General features: G+C 44.7%; 1 protein-coding gene across 1 annotated transcript in view; it reads right to left on the bottom strand.

The window, feature by feature from the left end:
* Positions 1-22,587, bottom strand: part of LOC126262680 (tensin-1) — a 622,011-nt gene that overhangs the window by 362,443 nt on the left and 236,981 nt on the right. Inside the window, exons 7-8 of the mRNA XM_049959456.1 lie at positions 21,257-21,389; positions 8,199-8,448 (exon numbers count right to left, since the gene is read on the bottom strand). Coding sequence (XP_049815413.1) covers positions 8,199-8,448; positions 21,257-21,389 — 383 coding nt within the window. The remainder of the gene's footprint in view (positions 1-8,198; positions 8,449-21,256; positions 21,390-22,587) is intronic.

The following is a 22,587-nucleotide window of genomic DNA, read 5'->3' as shown; positions in this document are numbered from 1 at the left end:
CTGACAGTATTCGCGACGCGTTTTGCATACAGTATGCGCATACACCACTGCATGTAACTGCGAAATTATGCCATCGCATGACACGTAGTTCGGGGAATATGACGTCATAAACATCTACCCGCGTGAAAAACTGCTGCATCAGGCTTGACGTTTAAATTTGTTACTTCTTTGCTACTGACTATATGCACAATAAATTTCGCAACAGTATCCAAATTAGTCACTGAATGTACCTACAGAATTATATCACTTTAAGACACATAATTCGGGAGACATGACGTCAGAAACATTAAGCACAAGGCCAGAAGGTGCGTGGTGCGGGCGTGGTCGCACAGTTGTCAATAAACGCCTGGGCAAGGCCGGGTTTCTCTGCGAGTAACAAAATATTTACAGAAAGCCTAGCTTTCGTATCCACTAAATCATTGGCAGTGTTGGTCTTTTCAGTATCATGTCCAATACTTTTCAAAGCTAAATTGGTTAGTCTCCATTACAAAAACGTCGGTTTCAATTAATTTAATTTTTACTTGTAGTTTCAAAAAAATATTTTTGGCTTTGAGAATGAGATTATTCCAGCACCAGAATTACTAGGAGGACGGCCCAATGAAAAACAAATACATATGAGTCAATAGTGTTTAGAAGAAAATGGATTGGCTTCAAATGTCTATATGTAAACTAAAACAAGGAATTCGGTATCTTTGAGTAAAAGTCAACAATTAGCTTAGTACAAAATTGTTAAGGCTTTCGTGGCCACTTGTTGACAAACTGCCTATTGGCTTCTGTCTCGGGTTCTTCGGCCGACGTTCATCTAATGATTTTTCTGACGTTTCGCCAGCACGAGTGGCTGGCATTGTCAAAGCTTCAACCTCCGGCACCACCGGCAATGGAGGTTGAAGCTTTGACAATGCCAGCCACTCGTGCTGGCGAAACGTCAGAAAAATCATTAGATGAACGTCGGCCGAAGAACCCGAGACAGAAGCCAATAGGCACTTTGTCAATTAGCTTAGTGGTTGTAAGCTTCCTCTGCGTATTTTAAAAGAATATTGTTGACTTCCGTTTGCGACAGTCAGACGAGTGAAAGCATTTCAATCATGTTATATACACAGGTGGTTATTTAAATGAAATGTGTGCCTAAACCACCCTGTGCACTGAATTCTGTACTTACAGGGTACCTTATTTAACGACTGTTCTGAAATGATAATAGTTATTTAATTTAAACACAGATTTTTCACATACAGCAAGTTTATGGGCCCTGATCAGTCTCTCTCAGACCAACATCCTGCTTAGCTACATCAGACAGATACTTTCATCTGCACTCACTGACAGAAAAGAGAAGCCCCCAGGAGAGGAAGAGAAAATGAAACTATACTTTACGATTTGAAAGGGTAAGTGATGTTGTTTCAGTGATTGCAAAATCGAGTCAAATTTATAAGTAACTTGGTTGTATGAGCCCCTTGTCTCCCCCTCTTGAGGCAAGATCGCCTACATCTGCTGTAGCTGGCCCTTGGAACACGGATAGTGCCACTGCGACCGAGTTGACGCCCGAGCTGGTTCCACAGATGTTCTATTGTGGACAGATCCGGGATCTCGCTGGCCACAGGAGTATCTTTGTCTCGCAGACAGTTCACAGAGACACGTGACATTTATTGACGAACGTTTTCCTGATAACTAATGGCAACACGACTGTAAGGCTGTTCGATGATAATGCGATTGCCTATAACAACGCCAGAAGATAGTAACGATTTGCAGTATGACCTCCAGAGAACTGATGAATGAGACAGGCTGTGGCAGTTGACCCTGAACGTAACAGACATACATAGGAAACAAATCCACTTATGTGTAGCTACACTGCTGATGACAAACTGCTGGAAACAGTATCAGTCGCGAAATATCTGGGAGTAACTATCCAGAGCGACCTTAAGTGGAGTGAACATAATTTAGGTTAAGTAGTGTGTAAGCTTAGAGACTGATGACCTTAGCAATTAAGTCCCATAAGATTTGACACACATTTGAACATTTTTGTTTTTGGAAATCCGTCCATCGGATGGGGACGTTAAGGTTGGCGGCTCCTTGGTGCTATTCGCAAGGGGTAGGCCCTGTGCCGGCACCGGGTTTGACGCATCCTTTCTCTCGTCGTCGTCGTCATCATCATCATCATCATCATCATCATCATCATCATCATCATCATCATATCATCATCATCATCATCATCAACAATAATACAACATTTACCCTCACCCCACACACATAACACATACATGATACATGAAGTATTACAAATATTGTAATGGAGCATGTTGCAGATAACAAAATAAAAGAAAACATGGCTGTGTGTAACTCACCCATGTCGGTGCGTGAGAAACAGCTTGCTGTAATCGAGTTTCTAACAGTGTAAATCGTGTCTCCACGAGAAATCCATAGGAGAAAGAAAGCTGTGTTCGGTGATGAATGTATCGACATCAGCCATGGGCGACGTTGGGTTGTTCGTGTTTTTAATGAAGGAAACATTGGGGCTAACTGCAACGTGTGTGACAGAGATCGGAGTGTTTTGAAAACTTAAAGAAAAGCTTCGGGGTCTTCACATTAACCAGTGATGAAGCAGAGCAAACAGAGGTGAGGTTGTTGCTCCGTCAAAAAAATCAAGCACTGTGGAATGACAGTATCAACAAACTGGCCACTCGTTGGGAGATACGTATTAGTCCCCGGCGCCCTATGTTGAGAGTTAATTACGAAGACATGAAGAATAAAGATGAAACTTCCTGACAGATTAAAACTGTGTGCCGGACCGAGACTCGAACTTGGGACCTTTGCCTTTCGCGGTCAAGTGCTCTACCAGCTGAGCTACCCAAGCACGAATCACGACCCGTCCTCACAGCTTCAATTCTGCCAGTACCTCGTCCCCTACCTTCCAAACTTCACAGAAGCTCTTTCTTGCAGGAGTGCTAGTTCTGCAAGGTTCGCAGAAGAGCTTATGTGAAGTTTGGAAGGTAGGAGACGAGGTACTGGCAGAATTGAAGCTGTGAGGACGGGTCGTGAGTCGTGCTTGGGTAGCTCAGTCTCCCCCACGAATTTTATTTTTCGGTCCAAAAAAACCAATGCAGTGACATGGGTACGGGGAATGGTTGTGGGCTACGTCTATAACGAATCGGAAAAGGACAAAATATATTTTTGGCATTTTCTCATGGATGGACACACGAAGCTGCAACAGCATAAGAAATATAGGCAAGACTTCGTTAATTACTTGCGACTTACATTTACCGGCCAGATGGGGTGTGACGGGTGAGAGATAGACGAAGAAGCCGAGATAGACATCGATCACACCTACGGACCCTAGTTAATTTCGAGAAGACGACCCAGTCTTACACCAACGTCTGGAGAGCGAGTCGATAGATGGCTCTCTTGCTCTATCGAACGTCGGGTCGTGAGCAGGTGTCGCCCCCGACACGAATTTCATTTCATTGCTACAGGAGCATGTTTCGTTTGTATTTGTACTATCCGCGATGTCTTCATGTCTTTCATTTCGATAATTTTCAGTTTTATTCATTTCCTTAATTAATTTTATAATTAGCCACTGTTTGTCAACATTTGGACATTGTAGACACTATTTATGCGGTAGTACAACAAAATGTATGTCAGCAAAGGTTGTAAGTCTCACATTGACATAAATAAATAAAAAAATAAATAAATAAAAATAAATAAAATAAAAATAAAATAAAGAGTAGCGTTGAAGTCTCAGTCCGAGCTTCAAACCACCTTTACCCCATTTTTCTTACTTTAATACATTAAAAAAAAAGGTGATAGAGCGTCTGCCAGGTAAGCAGGAAATCCCAGGTTCGAGTGCCGGTCGGGGCACACATTTTCACCTGTCCCCGTTGATATATATCAACGCCGTTAAAAAAATAAAAAAGATAAAGAATAAAAAAAGAAAAAAGAAGGAAAAAAAGTTGGAAGAGCACTTGCCCGCGAAAAGTAAAGGTCCCGAGTTCGAGTCTCGGGCCGGCACAGAGTTTTAATCTGTCAGGAAGTTTCATATCAGCGCACACTCCGCTGCAGAGCGAAAATCTCATTCTAGAAGAAAGATGTAGAATCATCAGGTTTCCCTCCATGCGGTGGGTGCACGCAACGACTGTGGTTATATTGGGTTAGATAGAGCAGCAATCAGTCGTAGAATTAAGTTGCTTTAATATGACATTTATAGTCACAACGCAGATCAGATTTCGACCTGTTCTGATCTGCGTTGTGACTATAAATGTCATATTAAAGCAACTTAATTCTACGACTGATTGCTGCTCTATCCAACCCAAGATGGAGAATGTTAACATAAGTCGTTTTATTTAAAAAATTTAGTGAGTTTTGACATGAAAAATTCGAGGCATTGATTTTCAGCAAGCTCTCTTAATTCCACCAGCAACTCGTATCGCACCTTCCAAACTTCACAGAAGTTTCGTCTGTGTGTTTTGAAAGGAAGGAGATTTCCCTTAGGGAAATAGCGGAAAGGTCGGGGAAGAAGGCCAGTGTTTGTCTGCTTGCCGGGGGGTCTCATCCGAGATGTGGAGGAGGCCCTGCCGGCGGCGATAGAGAGCACTGGGTGCACCCGACTGCAAATTGTTGCTCCTTTCGGCACCAATGACTCCTGCCGTCTGGGTTCAGAGGTCATCCTCAGTTCGTACAGGCGGTTGGCGGATTTGGTGAAGGCGGAAAGCCTCGCTCGCGAGGTTGTATCAGAGCTAACTATTTGTAGTATCGTTCCCAGAACCGATCGCGGTCCTCTGGTTTGGAGCCGAGTGGAAGGCTTAAACCAGAGGCTCAGACGATTCTGCGGAGATCTGGGGTGCAAATTTCTCGACCTCCGCTATCGGGTGGAGAAATGTAGGGTCCCCCTGAATAGGTCAGGCGTGCACTACACGCCGGAAGCGGCTACAAGGGTAGCGGCGTACGTGTGGAGTGCACATGGGGGTTTTTTAGGTTAGAGAATTCCATCCCTAGGCCCGACAAGACGCCTCCTGAGACGCGGCAAGGTAGGAGTAGGCAAAATGCAACAGGGAATAACAATAGTAATGTGCTAATAGTAATCTGCAGGAGCGTCTATAGAAAGAAAAAATGGCTCTGAGCACTATGGGACTTAACAGCTGTGGTCATCAGTCCCCTAGAACTTAGAGAACTACTTAAACCTAACTAACCTAAGGACATCACACACATCCATGCCCGAGGCAGGATTCGAACCTGCGACCGTAGCAGTCGCACGGTTCCGGACTGCGCGCCTAGAACCGCGAGACCACCGCGGCCGGCGTCTATAGAAAGGTCCCAGAACCGCTCTCATTAATAAACGGTCACAACGCCCATATAGTACTAGGGACAGAAAGTTGGCTGAAACCAGACGTAAACAGTAATGGAATCCTAAACTCAGATTGGAATGTATACCGCAGAGACAGGCTGGACAGTGAAGGGGGACGCGTGTTTATAGGAATAAGAAGTGCAATAGTATCGAAGGAAATTGAAGGCGATCCGAAATGTGAAATAATTTGGGTGAAGGTCACGGTTAAAGCAGGCTCAGACATGGTAATTGGATGTCTCTATAGGCCCCCTGACTCAGCAGCTGTTGTGGCTGAGCACCTGAAAGATAATTTGGAAAATATTTCGAGTAGATTTCCCCACCATGTTATAGTTCTGGGTGGAGATTTTAATTTGCCGGATATAGACTGGGAAACTCAAACGTTTATAACGGGTGGCAGGGACAAAGAATCCAGTGAAATTTTTTTAAGTGCTTTATCTAAAAATTACCTTGAGCAGTTAAACAGGGAACCGACTCGTGGCGATAACATATTAGACCTTCTGGTGACAAACAGACCCGAACTATTTGAAACAGTTAACGTAGAACAGGGAATCAGCGATCATAAAGCGGTTACTGCATCGATGATTTCAGCCGTAAATCGAAATATTAAAAAAGGCAGGAAGATTTTTCTGTTTAGCAAAAGTGACAAAAAGCAAATTACAGAGTACCTGACGGCTCAACACAAAAGTTTTGTCTCAAGTACATATAGTGTTGAGGATAAGTGGACAAAGTTCAAAACCATCGTACAATATGCGTTAGATGAGTATGTGCCAAGCAAGATCGTAGGAGATGAAAAAGAGCCACCGTGGTACAACAACCGAGTTGGGAAACTGCTGCGGAAGCAATGGGAACTTCACAGCAAACATAAACATAGCCAAAGCCTTGCAGACAAACAAAAATTACGCGAAGCGAAATGTAGTGTGAGGAGGGCTATGCGAGAGGCGTTCAATGAATTCGAAAGTAAAGTTCTATATACTGACTTGGCAGAAAATCCTAAGAAATTTTGGTCTTATGTCAAAGCGGTAGGTGGATCAAAACAAAATGTCCAGACACTCTGTTACCAAAATGGTACTGAAACAGAGGATGACAGACTAAAGGCCGAAATACTAAATGTCTTTTTCCAAAGCTGTTTCACAGAGGAAGACTGCACTGTAGTTCCTTCTCTCGCACAGATGACAAAATGGTAGATATCGAAATAGACGACAGAGGGATAGAGAAACAATTAAAATCGCTCAAAAGAGGAAAGGCCGCTGGACCTGATGGGATACCAGTTCGATTTTACACAGAGTACGCGAAGGAACTTGCCCCCCTTCTTGCAGAGGTGTACCGTAGGTCTCTAGAAGAGCGTAGTGTTCCAAAGGATTGGAAAAGGGCACAGGTCATCCCCGTTTCCTAGAAGGGACGTCGAACAGGTGTGCAGAACTATAGACCTATATTTCTAACGTCGATCAGTTGTAGAATTTTGGAACACGTATTATGTTCGAGTATAATGACTTTTCTGGAGACTAGAAATCTACTCTGTAGGAATCAGCATGGGTTGCGAAAAAGACGGTCCTGTGAAACCCAGCTCGCGCTATTCGTCCACGAGACTCAGAGGGCCATAGGCACGGGTTCACAGGTAGATGCCGTGTTTCTTGACTTCCGCAAGGCGCTCGATACAGTTCCCCACAGTCGTTTAATGAACAAAGTAAGAGCATATGGACTATCAGACCAATTGTGTGATTGGATTGACGAGTTCCTAGATAACAGAACGCAGCATGTCATTCTCAATGGAGAGAAGTCTTCCGAAGTAAGAGTGGTTTCAGATGTACCGCAGGGGAGTCTCGTTGGACCGTTGCTATTGACAATATACGTAAATGACCTTGTGGATGACATCGGAAGTTCACTGCAGATGATGCTGTGGTGCATCGAGAGGTTGTAACAATGAAAAATTGTACTGAAATGCAGGAGGATCTGCAGCGAATAGACGCATGGAGCAGGGAATGACAATTGAATCTCAATGTAGACACGTGTAATGTGCTGCGAATACATAGAAAGATAGTTCCCTTATGATTTAGCTACGAAATATCAAGTCAACAACTGGAAGCAGTTAATTCCATAAATTATCTGGGAGTACGCATTAGGAGTGATTTAAAATGGAATGATCATATAAAGTTGATCGTCGGTAAAGGAGATGCCAGACTGAGATTCATTGGAAGAATCGTAAGGAAATGCAATCCGAAAACAAAGGAAGTAGGTTACAGTAGACTTGTTCGCCCACTGCTTGAATATTGCTCACCAGTGTGGGATCCGTACCAGATAGGGTTGATAGAAGAGTTAGAGAAGATCCAACGGAGAGCAGCGCGCTTCGTTACAGGATCATTTAGTAATCGCGAAAGCGTTACGGAGATGATAGATAAACTCCAGTGGAAGACGCTGCAGGAGAGACGCTCAGTAGCTCGGTACGGGCTTTTGTCGAAGTTTCGAGAATATACCTCCACCGAAGATTCAAGCAGTATATTGCTCCCTCCTACGTGTATCCCGCGAAGAGACCATGAGGATAAAATCAGAGATATTAGAGCCCACACAGAAGCATACCGACAATCCTTCTTTCCACGAACAATACGAGACTGGAATAGAAGGGAGAACCGATAGAGGTACTCAGGGTACCCTCCGCCACACACCGTCAGGTGGCTTGCGGAGTATGGATGTAGATGTAGATGTAGGACGAGTCGCGAGCCGTGCTCCGGTAGCTCAACTGGAAGAGCACTTGCTCGCGAAGGGTATAGGTCCCGGGTTCGAACCCCTGTCCGGGATACAGTTTTAATCTGCCAGGAATTTCGATATCAGTGCGTACTTCACTGCAGAGTGACTGGTGAGTGGGCATACGCACCGTTGCAGGCGTGGTCGAGCTGGTGCCTGGTGAAGGAGAGCGTGTAGTCGGCGACGGCGCAGGTGTGGAACTGGCAGGCGAAGATGAGCTCCCGGGAGGCGGCGGGGGCGGGGTGCCGGTGGTAGCAGCGCAGCAGGACGTCCCCCCGCAGCGGCAGGCCGCGCCCCGCCAGACCCACCGTGAACTGGCGCGCCGTGGGGCTGACCGCGTGCACGCCGCTCGTGTACACCGGCACCAGGCCCTCGTACACCTGCGCACAGCGGAGGCGCGCGCTGCACCAGCAACGGCAAACAGACGAACAGCGCGCCAGCAGAGCAGTCCTACTGGCAACAACACTCAGCTCACCGGTCAAAACACTACTAACCTCCTTAAACAAGTCCACTGGTCACATTACAGATCTGGAGGTGGTGGAGGAACCGGTACCAAACACTCATGTTACTTGTCATTGCTCGCAGGAATCAGAATAGTCAAGTATCCACATGCGTGATAGAGTTTAGCGACGAAGCCAACTTACATTTGGATAGGTTCGTCAATAAGCAAAAATTTGCGCATTTGGGGCTCACAAGGGGAGGCCGCCAATTGTGAAATTCAGATTCGATTCATACTGCGCATAATAAAAGCTCATAGCCAGAGGTGTAATGTGGCAAAGCACCAAGATGCACTTCTCAGCCGTTGTCGAGAAAATACACAGTTAAAAGAAACCGTTGAGGTGAAATACTCTCTACGATTTGTAACTTCCTACAGCGTCGTGGCGCAGCGGTAAGCGCTCTGGTTCGTAATCCGAAGGTCGCCGGATCGAATCTCGCGCCATGCAACTTTTTTTTTTAGTATTTGTTATTTGTAATATATATATATATATATATATATATATATATATATATATATATATATATATTTGCAACAATTATGCATATAATAAGTTGTTGAAAGTCGTTTGTCGTGGAAAAACTGGCGACTTCGAACATGATTATGTTTTCTGCAAACAAAGTTGTATTTCACAAATGTTATTAATTGTCTTCATAATGTTTACACGTGTAGTTAACGGAAGACGTACAAACGATATTCCGAAACGAATACGTATAGTGTCAGTCAAACGTTCGAATTAGAGACCCCATGATATATATATATATATATTTGAATTACAAAAAACAAATACTAAAAAACAAATTTTATGGCGCGAGATTCGATCCGGCGACCTTTGACTTACGAACCCAAGCACTTACCGCTGCCACGACGCTATAGGAAGTTATACATCATAGAGAGTATTTCACCGCAACGGTTTCTATTAACTGTCGATTTTCTCGACAACGGCTGAGAAGTGCATCTTGGTGCTTTGCCACATTACACCTCTGGCCATGAGCTTTTATTATGCGCAGTATGAATCGAATCTGAATTTCACAATTGGCGGCCTCCCCTTGTCAGAGAAGCCGCAGTTCGCGACCGAGAAGTCTCTTCACCCTCAACGAGTGACTGTGTGGTGTGCAGTGTCCAGTCACGGTATAACCGGTGCGATATTCCTTGATGGCACGGTGACTGCCGAACGGTACGTGAAGGTTTTGGGAGATAATTTCATCCCCGTTATCCAAAGTGACGCTGATTTCGACAAGATGTGGTTCATGCAAGACGCAGCTCCAAAAAATGGCTCTGAGCACTATGGGACTTAACTTCTGAGGTCATCAGTCCCCTAGAACTAGGAACTACTTAAACCTAACTAACCAACGGACATCACACACATCCATGCCCGAGGCAGGATTGGAACCTGCAACCGTAGCGGTCGCTCGGTTCCAGACTGTAGCGCCTAGAACCGCTCGGCCACTCCGGCCGGCACGCAGCTCTACCCCATCAAATGAGAAGAATGTTTGATTTCCTGCTGGAGCACTTTGGGGGCTGTATTCTGGCTTTGGGGCACTCAGAGGCCACTGGCATGGCCCTCGATTTGGCGCCATATTTTCCGGATCTGAATACACGCGACTTCTTTTTGTGGAGCTATATTAAAGACAAGGAGTACAGCAATAACCCCAAAACCATTGCTGATCTGAAAACAACCATTCAAAAGGTCATCGACAGCATCGATATTCCCAGCTTAGTTAGGTTTAAGTAGTTCTAAGTCTATGGGACTGATGACCTCATATGCTAAGTTCCATAGTGCTTCGAGCCATTTGAGTTTTTGATGTTCCGACACTTCAGCGGGTCATGCAGAATTTCGCTATTCGTTTGCGCCAATGATGGTAGGTATATCGAACTTGTCATAACCTATATATATATATATATATATATATATATATATATATATATATATATATAGAGAGAGAGAGAGAGAGACGTTACAGCCCGCATCTCGTGGTCGTGCGGTAGCGTTCTCGCTTCCCACGCCCGGGTTCCCGGGTTCGATTCCCGGCGGGGTCAGGGATTTTCTCTGCCTCGTGATGGCTGGGTGTTGTGTGCTGTCCTTAGGTTGGTTAGGTTTAAGTAGTTCTAAGTTCTAGGGGACTTATGACCACAGCAGTTGAGTCCAATAGTTCTCAGAGCCATTTGACCCATTTTTTTTAGAGACGTTACATGTCCAATAAAGTGGTTGCACCCTGTAGTTTGTAAGTAATTTACCTTTTCTTCATATAGTTGAATACTTGCCAGTGGGCGTATGGGATAAATGCAGGAGACCGAAAGGCTGAAAGGTGGTGTGTTTGGGCACGCCCATAACCACACCTTGAGAGTGGAGGTACCTTACTTCTTCACATACTAAGGCGGACTATCCAATGCGTGTAGAAGCAATGCTGTATCACTCGCAGCCGTATCACACCATCTAAGTGGTCTTATGACAGGGACCAGAGACGAATTTTTGACGTCTGACAATCAGTTTTAAATCCTGCAGGAATTGTTGCTATCTGTGATTGTAGGTCCACTTCAACTAACTTCCGAGTAACGTTACGAGAGACGCTGCATGTAATGGACATTTGGAGTCGGGTGCACCGCTAAAGGCAACTGCTCACAGTGCTATATAAACAAGGACGGCATCAATGAGCCAAACGGCAAAGAAACTGAACAACATTTGCCAAGAGGTTTGTAATGCGGTCGGAAGAGACGCGATTCGCCTTTTTTTCAAGTGGGGCAATACGTCGAATTACCGACACCTCAAGGGGGTGTTACATTCGCAGTATGTCGATGGTATAGCTCTTGCTGGAGGTAATCGCGTGATATTTTAGCTTCGTTTTCCGTACTGTGACTTTACTGTCACATATTGCTAAGCGGTAATTTTATTGAGGGTACAGGAAACGTAATCTTGGGAGGAAGGCTTTACATTTTTCGCGCAAGGAAGCTGCTCTCCAGGTGATGTCTCAAGCTCCCGTTGTCAGCAGAGGACAATCAGTGAATCTCATTAACAGAGACCAGCCTTGCCAGGGAGACAGGAAGTTCTCGCTGAAGTGAGGATTTGGACTGCTTTTTTGGCAAGAGATGGCGGCTGGCTTTCCTAGCTGAGGACTGCCATCCCCAGAGAATAACTGAGTTCCACATTTTTTGCCTTTTCTGCACGAACATCAGGGATCGAGACAACATGTCACTCTGCTGGTTTGAGGAAGATGGTCATCCAATCTAACTGCGTCACCCCACCACCACACTTGGTGCGAAGAAGATGATCAGTCGAGGAGACGCTATTACAGCCCGGTACCAACCTTGTGTTTGTTAAGGTGCGTTATGTACGCCAGGAACGACAATTTCCTACTGCGATCCTCTTTTTTTTAATGAAATAAGGCATATTCTATTGCGTCACATTGGCAATAATATTGAGTTTTCCCCTCCATGTAGCTTTTAAGTACAAGTTTAGGGACAAACTTTCGTCGTCATTCATCTACCAGCCGCCGTCTGGTGGTGGTGGTGGTGGGTGCACACATTGTTGATTTTGGGCAGATGTAAGGTTTCTGAATCTGCGGTAGCGTGACCCACAGTCTGCGCAGCTCGCTACTTACAAGTTCTGGCACACAGTTTGAGTTGCCCATTTGATTATAATCCGTGATTTCGTCTCATTAACGTTGAATTCGCGAGCTGCCCAAATAAGCATAACTTGTAGCCCTTTCCCCATGTAGTCTTCCACACAATTTAGTGCCCCCACTGTGTCAGCCTCCTTTTGTGTGAATTCGGTCCAGGTTTGTAGAAAATCTTGCTCTGTGTTAACTTCTTGTGAATTTTGTCGAATAATTAGAGCAAAAAAGTTGTTTTATTCAGACTTGGTTTAAATTACGAGATCCTTTAAATTCTCCTATAACTTTTCCACTGTTATGTGACCAACTAATAATAAACACTCGTATAACATTTAACACACCTAAGCCTGTTGTTCTGACTGTGGCATTGTTATCATTGTAAACAATGAACAAAGTCAACGATCATTCCTTATTATTCATTGAAGGTATAGAGTATTGCACTCGCTTGCCTTGATTGCTGTGTATTGTTTCATGCTATTTGATAAAGACCTTGCAGTACTCAGATGTAATAAGCAACAAAATTCTATAGCAAAATCTTAGTATAATGCAGATCAAGGGTTAACTGTCCACACAGACAGCATAAAACTATCAGTACCATGACGTGGGACTACTCATTCTGGTTAGTGTGAGCATGAACCAAAATTTTTATTGAAATAATGTGCGCCCCTTCTTCTACATCATCGTAATGAGTACGATATGGACACACCCATCTTTCAAGATCATGTTTACAGGCATTAATTTAATACGTTGTTGGTTCGATGAAAATCCAGGTACCCTGTGGCAACTTGACTGACGCTCTGAATCATCCCATCTCAATCCCACAGAAAATGCCTGGGAATACTTCAGAAGGCGGATTGAGACAAAGCACTCAACAACCTCACGTTTTGGTATCTCTTCAGGACCTGACCATCAGTGAGTATCTTCAGACGAATACGGCATACCTAAAGGAATTTGTGGACTCTCTTCCTCGCCGAAACGAGAACATAATCAGAGCTAGATGTGGTGTTAGTCGGTATTAGCGCGATGTCTTTTGGGAGTCATCAATTAATTATCTAGTGTGCTTGTAGTAGTTGTTGCAGTCTTCAGTTCGAAGACTGGTTTGATGTAACTTCCCATGCTTGTTCAACCTATGCAAGCCTCTTTGTCTCTGCATAGTTAACGCAACTTACATCCTAGGTAAACTTATGGGATGCTGGTCGGGATATTCTGACAATATTTTCAAGTCCAGTTCCTCAGAATTGGCCGGCTAGAATTTATTTAATTTATAAAAAAACCAATGATCTGTTGTATTTTAAACTTCATGTTTAGAAAAAACACAAATGTTGTAGTTAATTAGCTCAATTTTTACCACAGTTTTTAATAGATTTGGAAAATTCTACAGTTTCATACACCTTTAAGTATGGTTTGTATGCTGTGCAAAATTCATCGAACCATCTCTCTTACTTATGAAGAAAAGTGTACCTATAGCTATAAATGCTGGCATTAGTAAGTTAAAAAATGATGAAATTTCACATGTAAAAAAAAATACTTCGTTATGTTTTCGAACTTCCACTGCTATGACTGTGAATTCTGAATCCTTCCTGGTCATGCCGACAAAGTTTTATGAATTTATTTGTAAAAGTATAGACAGTGGAAATTAAAACGTCGTGTGGTGCCTCTCCTGCTCCAAGTCGGCCCGTTTGACGTCCTACCCCCCTTAACGGGGGGACGAACGCTACGAACTTGTGCACCAACCTAATACTTTCCTTACCGCGTTACGTGCTCTCAACTCCACTAGGCGGCATTCCGTCTCGAATTGTCAGTGATCACAATATTTTGAATCATCATCGTATCGAGCACGTGGTGTGAATCAGGACAGACCGTTTGGACACGTGTAAATTTATTCTAGGATGCCTCTAATAAATACAAACTGCGTACAATTGCTCTTACTGGTTTATCGTATCTTATAAAAGTCTAATGTGCACAGTTCATACAGCACAGACCAAGAAGAGTATGTTCTTTAACAAAAATGATACTCTACACCTTATTCGTTCTGTTTCGGTACGGACCAGAGACCCCTGTGCAAGCGATACCGGCGCGCCGCGGTCCATTAATTAGACTGTGGCCCCTCTTAAATCGCGCGTGGTCAGTCTGCAGTCCCAGGCGGCGTGGAGAGCGCCTTGCTAATTGGGCAGTCCAGCTTGCCGCTGCTGGCCAATAGAGGCCGGTCGGTGCCCCCATTACGCACAGTATGTGCATTGCTAATACGGACGGTGCTCGCCGCCCAGAGTAATGGCTCGTCTCGCTGCCCTGCCCTGCACAGTGAATTGGTTCTCTGCAGCTTCAGTGCAGGGCGAGGCAGAGGCTGCGCATTGCTCGGTATGGGCACAGAGCAGGCGACAGCTCCCTTACCACTGTGGCAGCGTAGCTGTGACACAGGTCTGCCTCGTGTTAAAAGAAGAGAATCCATACGGAAACATCACTCCGCCGACTTCCCACGTTTTATTTTGGTTGCCACGAGGGTCACTCAAAAAAAAAAAAAATGCACGCTATTTTTTAAAAAATCCATCTTCTATTCTACATGTCTGAAAGTTTTACAGTGTGTAGATACATCATTTAGGAACAATATTTTCATTTCTCCACATAATTTCCATCCCTCTCAACTGCCTTACGCAATCTTGGAAGCAGCGCCTGTATACCCGCACGGTAAAATTCTGGACCAAATTGTTGGAGCCACTGTTTGGCGGCGTGCACAAGGCAGTCATCATACTCAAACCTTGTTCCACGAAGAGAGTCTTTCAGTTTCCCAAAGAGATGATAGCCACATGGAGCCAGGTCAGGACTGTAAGGCGGGTGTTCCAGTATTGTCCATCTGAGTTTTATGATCGCTTGCATGGTTTTTTGACTGACACGTGGCCAACATCCTGCTTTTGGCGATGCGGTCGAACACGACTCAGTCGAGCGTGAAGTTTCTTCAGTGTCGTCACATATGCACCAGACTTTAAGGTGGTTCCACTTGGCATGATGTCCACAAGCAAGAGTCCTTCGGAATCGGAAAACACTGTAGCCATAACTTTTCCAGCAGAGGGTGTGGCAGTGAATTTTTTTTCTTAGGTGAATTTGCGTGATGCCACTCCATTGATTGCCTCTTCGTCTCTGGTGAAAAATGATGGAGCTGTGTTTCATCACCTGTCACAATGCTTCCAAGAAATTCATCTCCACCATTCTCGTACTGTTCCAAGAGATCGCTGCATACCGTTTTTCTTGTTTCTTAGTGCACCACTGTCAACATCCTGGGACCCACCTGGCACAAACCTTTTTTAACGCCAACACTTTCAGTATTCTGCAAACACTTCCTTCCCCTACCCCAACGTAGCGTGACAATTCGTTCACTGTGATGCGTCTGTCAGCAGTCACCAGTTCGTTAACTCTCTGCACATTGTCTGTAGTGTGTGCAGTACGAGGCCTGCCGCTGCGAGGACAATCCTCAATATTGCCGTGCCCGCTTTCATCACGTAACCTGTTTGCCCACCGACTAACTGTACTGCGATCGACAGCAGCATCTCCGTACACCTTCTTGAACGTCTTGTGGATGTTTCCCACTGTCTAGTTTTCACAGCACAGGAATTCTATGACAGCACGTTTCTTCTGGCGAACGTCAAGCGTAGCAGCCATCTTGAAGAGGTGTTGTGACGGCGCCACTCACGGGAACAGGTTGAACTAAGTTTGAAAACAAGCTGGAAGGATGTAACTACACACTGTAAAACTTTCAAACATGCAGAATGAAAACTGTATTTTTACAAAAATAGTGTGCATTTCTTTTGGAGTGACCCTGGTACATAGTAATTGTAGCGAGAACCTTGAGAGGGAGAGAGCTGTAACTGACAAACTATTAAGTTTGCTACAGATTTATTACACTCTTACTCCACAATTTTAAGTCCTGCAAAATATACTGCCAGAAAAAAAACCACTCAAAATTTATTGTTGCAACAGTGCATATGGAGTACATGAAATGGTTAAGTTTACAGATGAATAGCACAAGCGGTTATGAGGTGCCAGGCATCGACCCGTGCTGAAACAACCAAATTAGTACACGGTATAACCTCCCCGGGCAGTAAAAGCAGGCATGCAGATGGCGAATACTGTGCTGAGGTGACACCGTGCACCACGCTTGCTGGGCCTGTTCAAGTAGTTCTGCAAGAGGAGCTGGTTGGCGAGTCACAGGGATCACACGTACTCGATTGGAGGCAAATCCGGAGGTTGTGCTGGACAGAGAAGTTTCTGCGCGTCTTGCAGAGCACGTCGAGTTTCACGGGCAGTGTGTGGGCGAACATTATCCTGTTGGAACAACACATAACCTTCCTGCTGCAACGTCAAAAGAACATTCTGTACGTTCCGAGCGCTGGTTAGCGTAGTATCCAGATACACCAAAGATGAACGAGAGTTGTAGCTTATCGTTCCCGAGACCATAAGGCCTGGGGTAGAGACAATCTGTCACGGACGAATGTACTCTACTAGACAGCGCCCCCCCCCCCCCCCCACGACTACGTCGTACTCGCAAACGACCATGACCTGTGTGCAGGCAGAAACTGCTTTCGTGGCTGGAGACCACGGCGCGCCATTCTATCTTCCAAGTGATCCTCTGACGGCGCCAGTCTAGCCGTGGACGTCGATGCTGTGGCGTGTGTGGAAGATGGACTGCAACTGTATGTGCCCGTAGTCCTGCTGCTAATACCCGGTTCTCAACAATTCGTGTTGACACGTCTGGGCTCACAAGCCTTCTCACGTGTCCTGTGGTAGCTGTACGATCTGCTTCTGCTGCCCTCACAACACGTCGATCCTGGCGGGCGTCTCTGCTGCGTTGACGTCCAGAAACTCGTCTACTGGTGTGAGAATGTCCACGTAATCACTGATAACAGAGTCACTGCGCAACTGCCGCAGCACGTGCAACTTGTACAGCAGTTCTCCTAAAAGACCATCCTGCCACTCGAAATGGCACAATTTGACCCCTTTCAGACTCGCTCAGTTAGCTGTAAGAAGCACGAGTCCGTCTCAGTCACATGGTTGCTTGCTTTTTTCACAAGTTTTCATCACACTGAGGCTCCTGGCTGGGAGGAATCCCTATTAAAGGTTAGACACAGATGGTACTCTGGTAGCTATTCCACTAATCTATCTGTTGGGGACGACTTTGAAACTATTATCAGTACATCTACTATCTCCCAGGTGCCACATGCCGCTATCGAATTAAAATCGACCTCGTCTTTCCAAGTGTACTAATTTGGCCATTTGGGGAGTAAATGCATTTTTCTGAGATTTCAGTGATACAACTGCATGATTTCAGGCATTTTAAGGCTTCTGTGCATATGTTGCAATAACCTGCATGACAGCACCCTTTATTGATGTTTATTTCTTATTATTTACGCCAAAAGTGCAGAACATGAGTACTTAAGCGAATTTTTTTACGCAGGCCGGGGTGGCCGAGCGGTTCTAGGCGCTACAGTCTAGAACCGAGCGACCACTAAGGTCGCAGATTCGAATCCTGCCTCGGGTATCTATGTTTGTGATGTCCTTAGGTTAGTTACGTTTAAGTAGTTCTGACTTCTAGGGGACTGATGACCTCAGAAATTAAGTCCCATAGTCCTCAGAGCCACTTTTGAATTTGTTTACAATCTGAAAAGTCTATAGTGACCTCAAGAGACTTTAGCAAGTCAACATACTTCGTGCCAATAAATTTAAATAAAAAAGAGTCCTATCATTACCAAACAATGTTGCCCCGTACCGGTATGTGATGAATGCCGGGAAAGCAATTAAAATACATGATGTATCAAAAAGAATCATCCGATTTGGAACGCCGGCCGGTCCACTGCGCTACAGAAATGTTTGTTATCGTGTTTCCAAGTTACTGCTATGTTAGTGACAATTTATGAACAGTGACCAGGACAGCCACGGAAATTGAGGCACCCCAGCGCATCACTACGAGACTGCCACGCCAGAAGAAAAAAGATGACCACAGCATTAACGAAAAGACTTTGGAACATCAGTATGGCCATATTTTAAAGTTGGTTTTGTAATGCCATTTAGCCTGAAGATGAGGTATTACCTCGAAACATGTCGCTAAATAAGTAAGTAATACAATAGTTGACAAAGTTTGTGACTTGTAGCGGTAATTTTAAAAAAAACCTTTATATATTTCTTGAGACAGTTACGGTCGAAAAATAGTCGAAATGGCTTCAAAGTCTTAAAAACAGCAACAGGTAAAAGCCGAAATGACGTTATTTAAAGAGTAGAAGAGTGCTTTCGTGTCCGGTGGGGGTCACGCTTCATACTGAAGTTGACGATGGACATCAATTCCACTCAATCATTTAATATCTTTTATGTGATGAGCATTTCCTCAAAATTTGATAAATTTCGGACTTGTGCTTCATGGAACGACACTTTGCATTTCCGTCAGTGTGTTACGGTACAATTTACCTATATTCAATCAGTGAGATTTGTCTCTAAGTTTACAGACAAAGGGATAGAAGAAGTGGACAGTGTTAAATTCTTGGGATTACAGCTTGACAATAAATTCATCTGGGAAAAGCACACCACAGAATTGCTGAAGCGTCTTAACAAATGTCTATTTGCAATGCGAATTGTGTCAGACATAGGGGATATAAAAATGAAAAAGCTGGCATACTATGCTTACTTTCATTCCATAATGTCATATGGGATTATTTTTTGGGGTAATTCATCAAGCCAAGCTAAAGTTTTCCGGGCACAAAAACGTGCAGTAAGAATTATATGTGTTGTGAACTCAAGAACATCCTGCAGAAGCCTGTTTAGGGAACTAGGGATACTAACTACTGCTTCCCAATATATTTATTCCTTAATGAAATTTGTCATTAAAAATGTATCACTTTTTCAAACCAACAGCTCAATTCATGGAATCAATACTAGAAATAAGAATACTCTTCACAAGAATTTAAAGTCACTTACTCTTGTACAAAAAGGTGTGCATTATTCAGGAACACACATTTTCAATAACCCGCCAGCAGCCATAAAAAGTTTAACTACCAATGAAATTCTGTTTAAGAGAAGCCTAAAGGACTTATTGGTGGCCAATTCCTTCTACTCCATTGATGAATTTCTCAATAGAACCAACTGATTTGTGTGTGTGTGTGTGTGTATATATATATACAGGGTGTTACAAAAAGGTACGGCCAAACTTTCAGGAAACATTCCTCACACATAAATAAAAGATGTTACGTGGACATGTGTTCGGAAACAATTTCCATGTTTCGTCAGTATGTACTGTACTTCCTCGATTCACCGCCAGTTGGCCCCATTGAAGGAAGGTAATGTTGACTTCGGTGCTTGTGTTGACATGCGACTCATTGCTCTACACTACTGGCATCAAGCACATGAGTACGTAGCATCAACAGGTTAGTGTTCATCACGAACGTGGTTTTGCAGTCAGTGCAATGTTTACAAATGCGGAGTTGGCAGAGGCCCATCTGATGTATGGGTTAGCACGGCGCAACAGCCGTGGCGCGGTACGTTTGTATCCAGACAGATTTCCAGAACGAAGGTGTCCCGACAGCAAGACGTTCGAAGCAATTGATCGGCGTCTTAGGGAGCACGGAACATTCCAGCCTATGACTCGCGACTGGGGACGACCTAGAACGACGAGGACACCTGCAACGGACGAGGCAATTCTTCGTGCAGTTGACGATAACCCTAATGTCAGCGTCAGAGAAGTTGCTGCTGTACAAGGTAACGTTGACCACGTCACTGTATGGAGAGTGCTACGGGAGAACCAGTTGTTTCCGTACCATGTACAGCGTGTGCAGGCACTATCAGCAGCTGATTGGCCTCCACGGGTACACTTCTGCGAATGGTTCATCCAACAATGTGTCAATCCTCATTTCAGTGCAAATGTTCTCTTTACGGATGAGGCTTCATTCCAACGTGATCAAATTGTAAATTTTCACAATAAACATGTGTGGGCTGACGAGAAACCGCACGCAATTGTGCAATCACGTCATCAACACAGATTTTCTGTGAACGTTTGGGCAGGCATTGTTGGTGATGTCTTGATTGGGCCCCATGTTCTTCCACCTACGCTCAGTGGAGCACGTTGTCATGATTTCATACGGGATACTCTACCTGTGCTGCTGGAACATGTGCCTTTACAAGTACGACACAACATGTGGTTCATGCAGGATCCAGCTCCTGCACATTTCGGTCGAAGTGTTCGTACGCTTCTCAACAACAGATTCGGTGACCGATGGATTGGTAGAGTTGGACCAATTCCATGGCCTCCACGCTCTCCTGACCTCAACCCTCTTCACTTTCATTTATGGGAGCATTTGAAAGCTCTTGTCTACGCATTTCCGGTACCAAATGTAGAGACTCTTCGTGCTCGTATTGTGGACGGCTGTGATACAATACGCCATTCTCCAGGTCTGCATCAGCGCATCAGGGATTCGATGTGACGGAGGGTGGATGCATGTATCCTCGCTAACGGAGGACATTTTGAACAATTCCTGTAACAAAGTGTTTGAAGTCACGCCGGTACTTTCTGTTGCTGTGTGTTTCCATTCCATGATTAATGTGATTTGAAGAGAAGTAATAAAATGAGCTCTAACATGGAAAGTAAGTGTTTCCGGACACATGTCCACATAACATATTTTCTTTCTTTGTGTGTGAGGAATGTTTCCTGAAAGTTTGGCCGTACCTTTTTGTAACACCCTGTATATAAGTACAATATAACTTGTGCACGATTTCAATGCAGTAATGTGTTCATTGTAAATAAGTACTATAGTAGTTGAATTACACGTTTATTACCTTATAAATGAATAAAAAATACTTTTTTATTTTAAATTCAGTGCATTAGTATTTGTAAACTGATTCTTTCATATAGTATTCATTAAAAAATGACGATCACTCCACTTGGGACCTGTGGAATGGTACATTAGCTTATTTGTTTGAGTTGTAAATATTTGACTTGTATTGTTGTTTTTCTGACTTGTTCTACATCCTGGAGGACCTCCTCACTACGAATCAATTGGAATGAGAGTAACTCTAGCCCAATCTAATCTAGATAGCCGCGGTACTGACCTTGAGGAATGCCCTGCATCCGCCGTCGGGCAGGAAGGAGGGCGCGCCCAGCACGGTGACGTGCGTCAGGTAGAGCGGCGCCGCGTTGATCCTGATGCTGGCAGACAGCAGCCCCGAGAAGTACTCCACGTACCTGCACACACACGCGCCGACTCGTGTTAGCACAGCGGCAGACCGCCAGATCGTGTAGCACCACGCAAGGCGTGGGCCGTGGACTGGCATAATCACGCCGCATCAATGACTATTTTCTTCGTACACCGTTCAGCTTGAGTGTAAGCTATACAGTTCTCCATTTACACTACTAGCCATTAAAATTGCTACACCTAGAAGAAATGCAGATGATAAACGGGTATTCATTGGACAAATATATTATACTAGAACTGACATGTGATTACATTTTCACGCAATTTGGGTGCATAGATCCTGAGAAATCAGTACCCAGAAGAACCACCTCTGGCCATAATAACGGCCTTGATACGCCTGGCCATGAGTCAAACAGAGCTTGGATGGCGTGTACAGGTACAGCTGTCCATGCAGCTTCAAAACTATACCACAGTTCATCAAGAGTAGTGACTGGCGTATTGTGACGAGCCAGTTGCTCGGTCAACATTGGCCAGACGTTTTCAGTTGGTGAGAGATCTGGAGAATGTGCTGGCAAGGGCAGCAGTCGAACATTTTCTGTATCCAGAGAGGCCCGTACAGAACCTGCAACATGCGGTCGTGCATTATCATGCTGAAATGTAGGGTGTCGCAGGGATCGAATGAAGGGTAGAGTCACGGGTGGTAACACATCTGAAATGTAACGTCCACTGTTCAACGTGCCGTCAATGCGAACAAGAGGTGACCGAGACGTGTAACCAATGGCACCCCATACCAGCACACCGGGTGATACGCCAGTATGGCGATGACGATACACGCTTCCAGTGTGCGTTCACCGCGATGTCGCCAAACACGAATGCGACCAGCATGATGCTGTAAACAGAACCTGGATTCATCCGAAAAAATAACGTTTTGCCTTGCTTACAGGTTCGTCGTTGAGTACACCATCGCAGGCGCTCCTGTCTGTGATGCAGCGTCAAGGGTAACCGCAGCCATGGTCTCCGAGCTCCATGCTGCTGCAAACATCGTCGTCGAACTGTTCGTGCAGATGGTTGTTGTCTTGCAGACGTCCCCATCTGTTGACTCAGGGATCCAGACGTGGCTGCACGATACGTTACAGCCATGCGGATAAGATGCCTGTCATCTCGACTGCTAGTGATACGAGGCCTTTGGGATCCAGCACGGGGTTCAGTATTACCCTCCTGAACCCACCGATTCCATATTCTGCTAAC

This window comes from Schistocerca nitens, chromosome 6 (genome assembly GCF_023898315.1).
Source record: "Schistocerca nitens isolate TAMUIC-IGC-003100 chromosome 6, iqSchNite1.1, whole genome shotgun sequence".
In the NCBI taxonomy this organism is placed as follows: domain Eukaryota; kingdom Metazoa; phylum Arthropoda; class Insecta; order Orthoptera; family Acrididae; genus Schistocerca; species Schistocerca nitens.
Note: the sequence above shows the minus strand (reverse complement) of the source record. Positions and strands in the feature narration are given on the sequence as shown.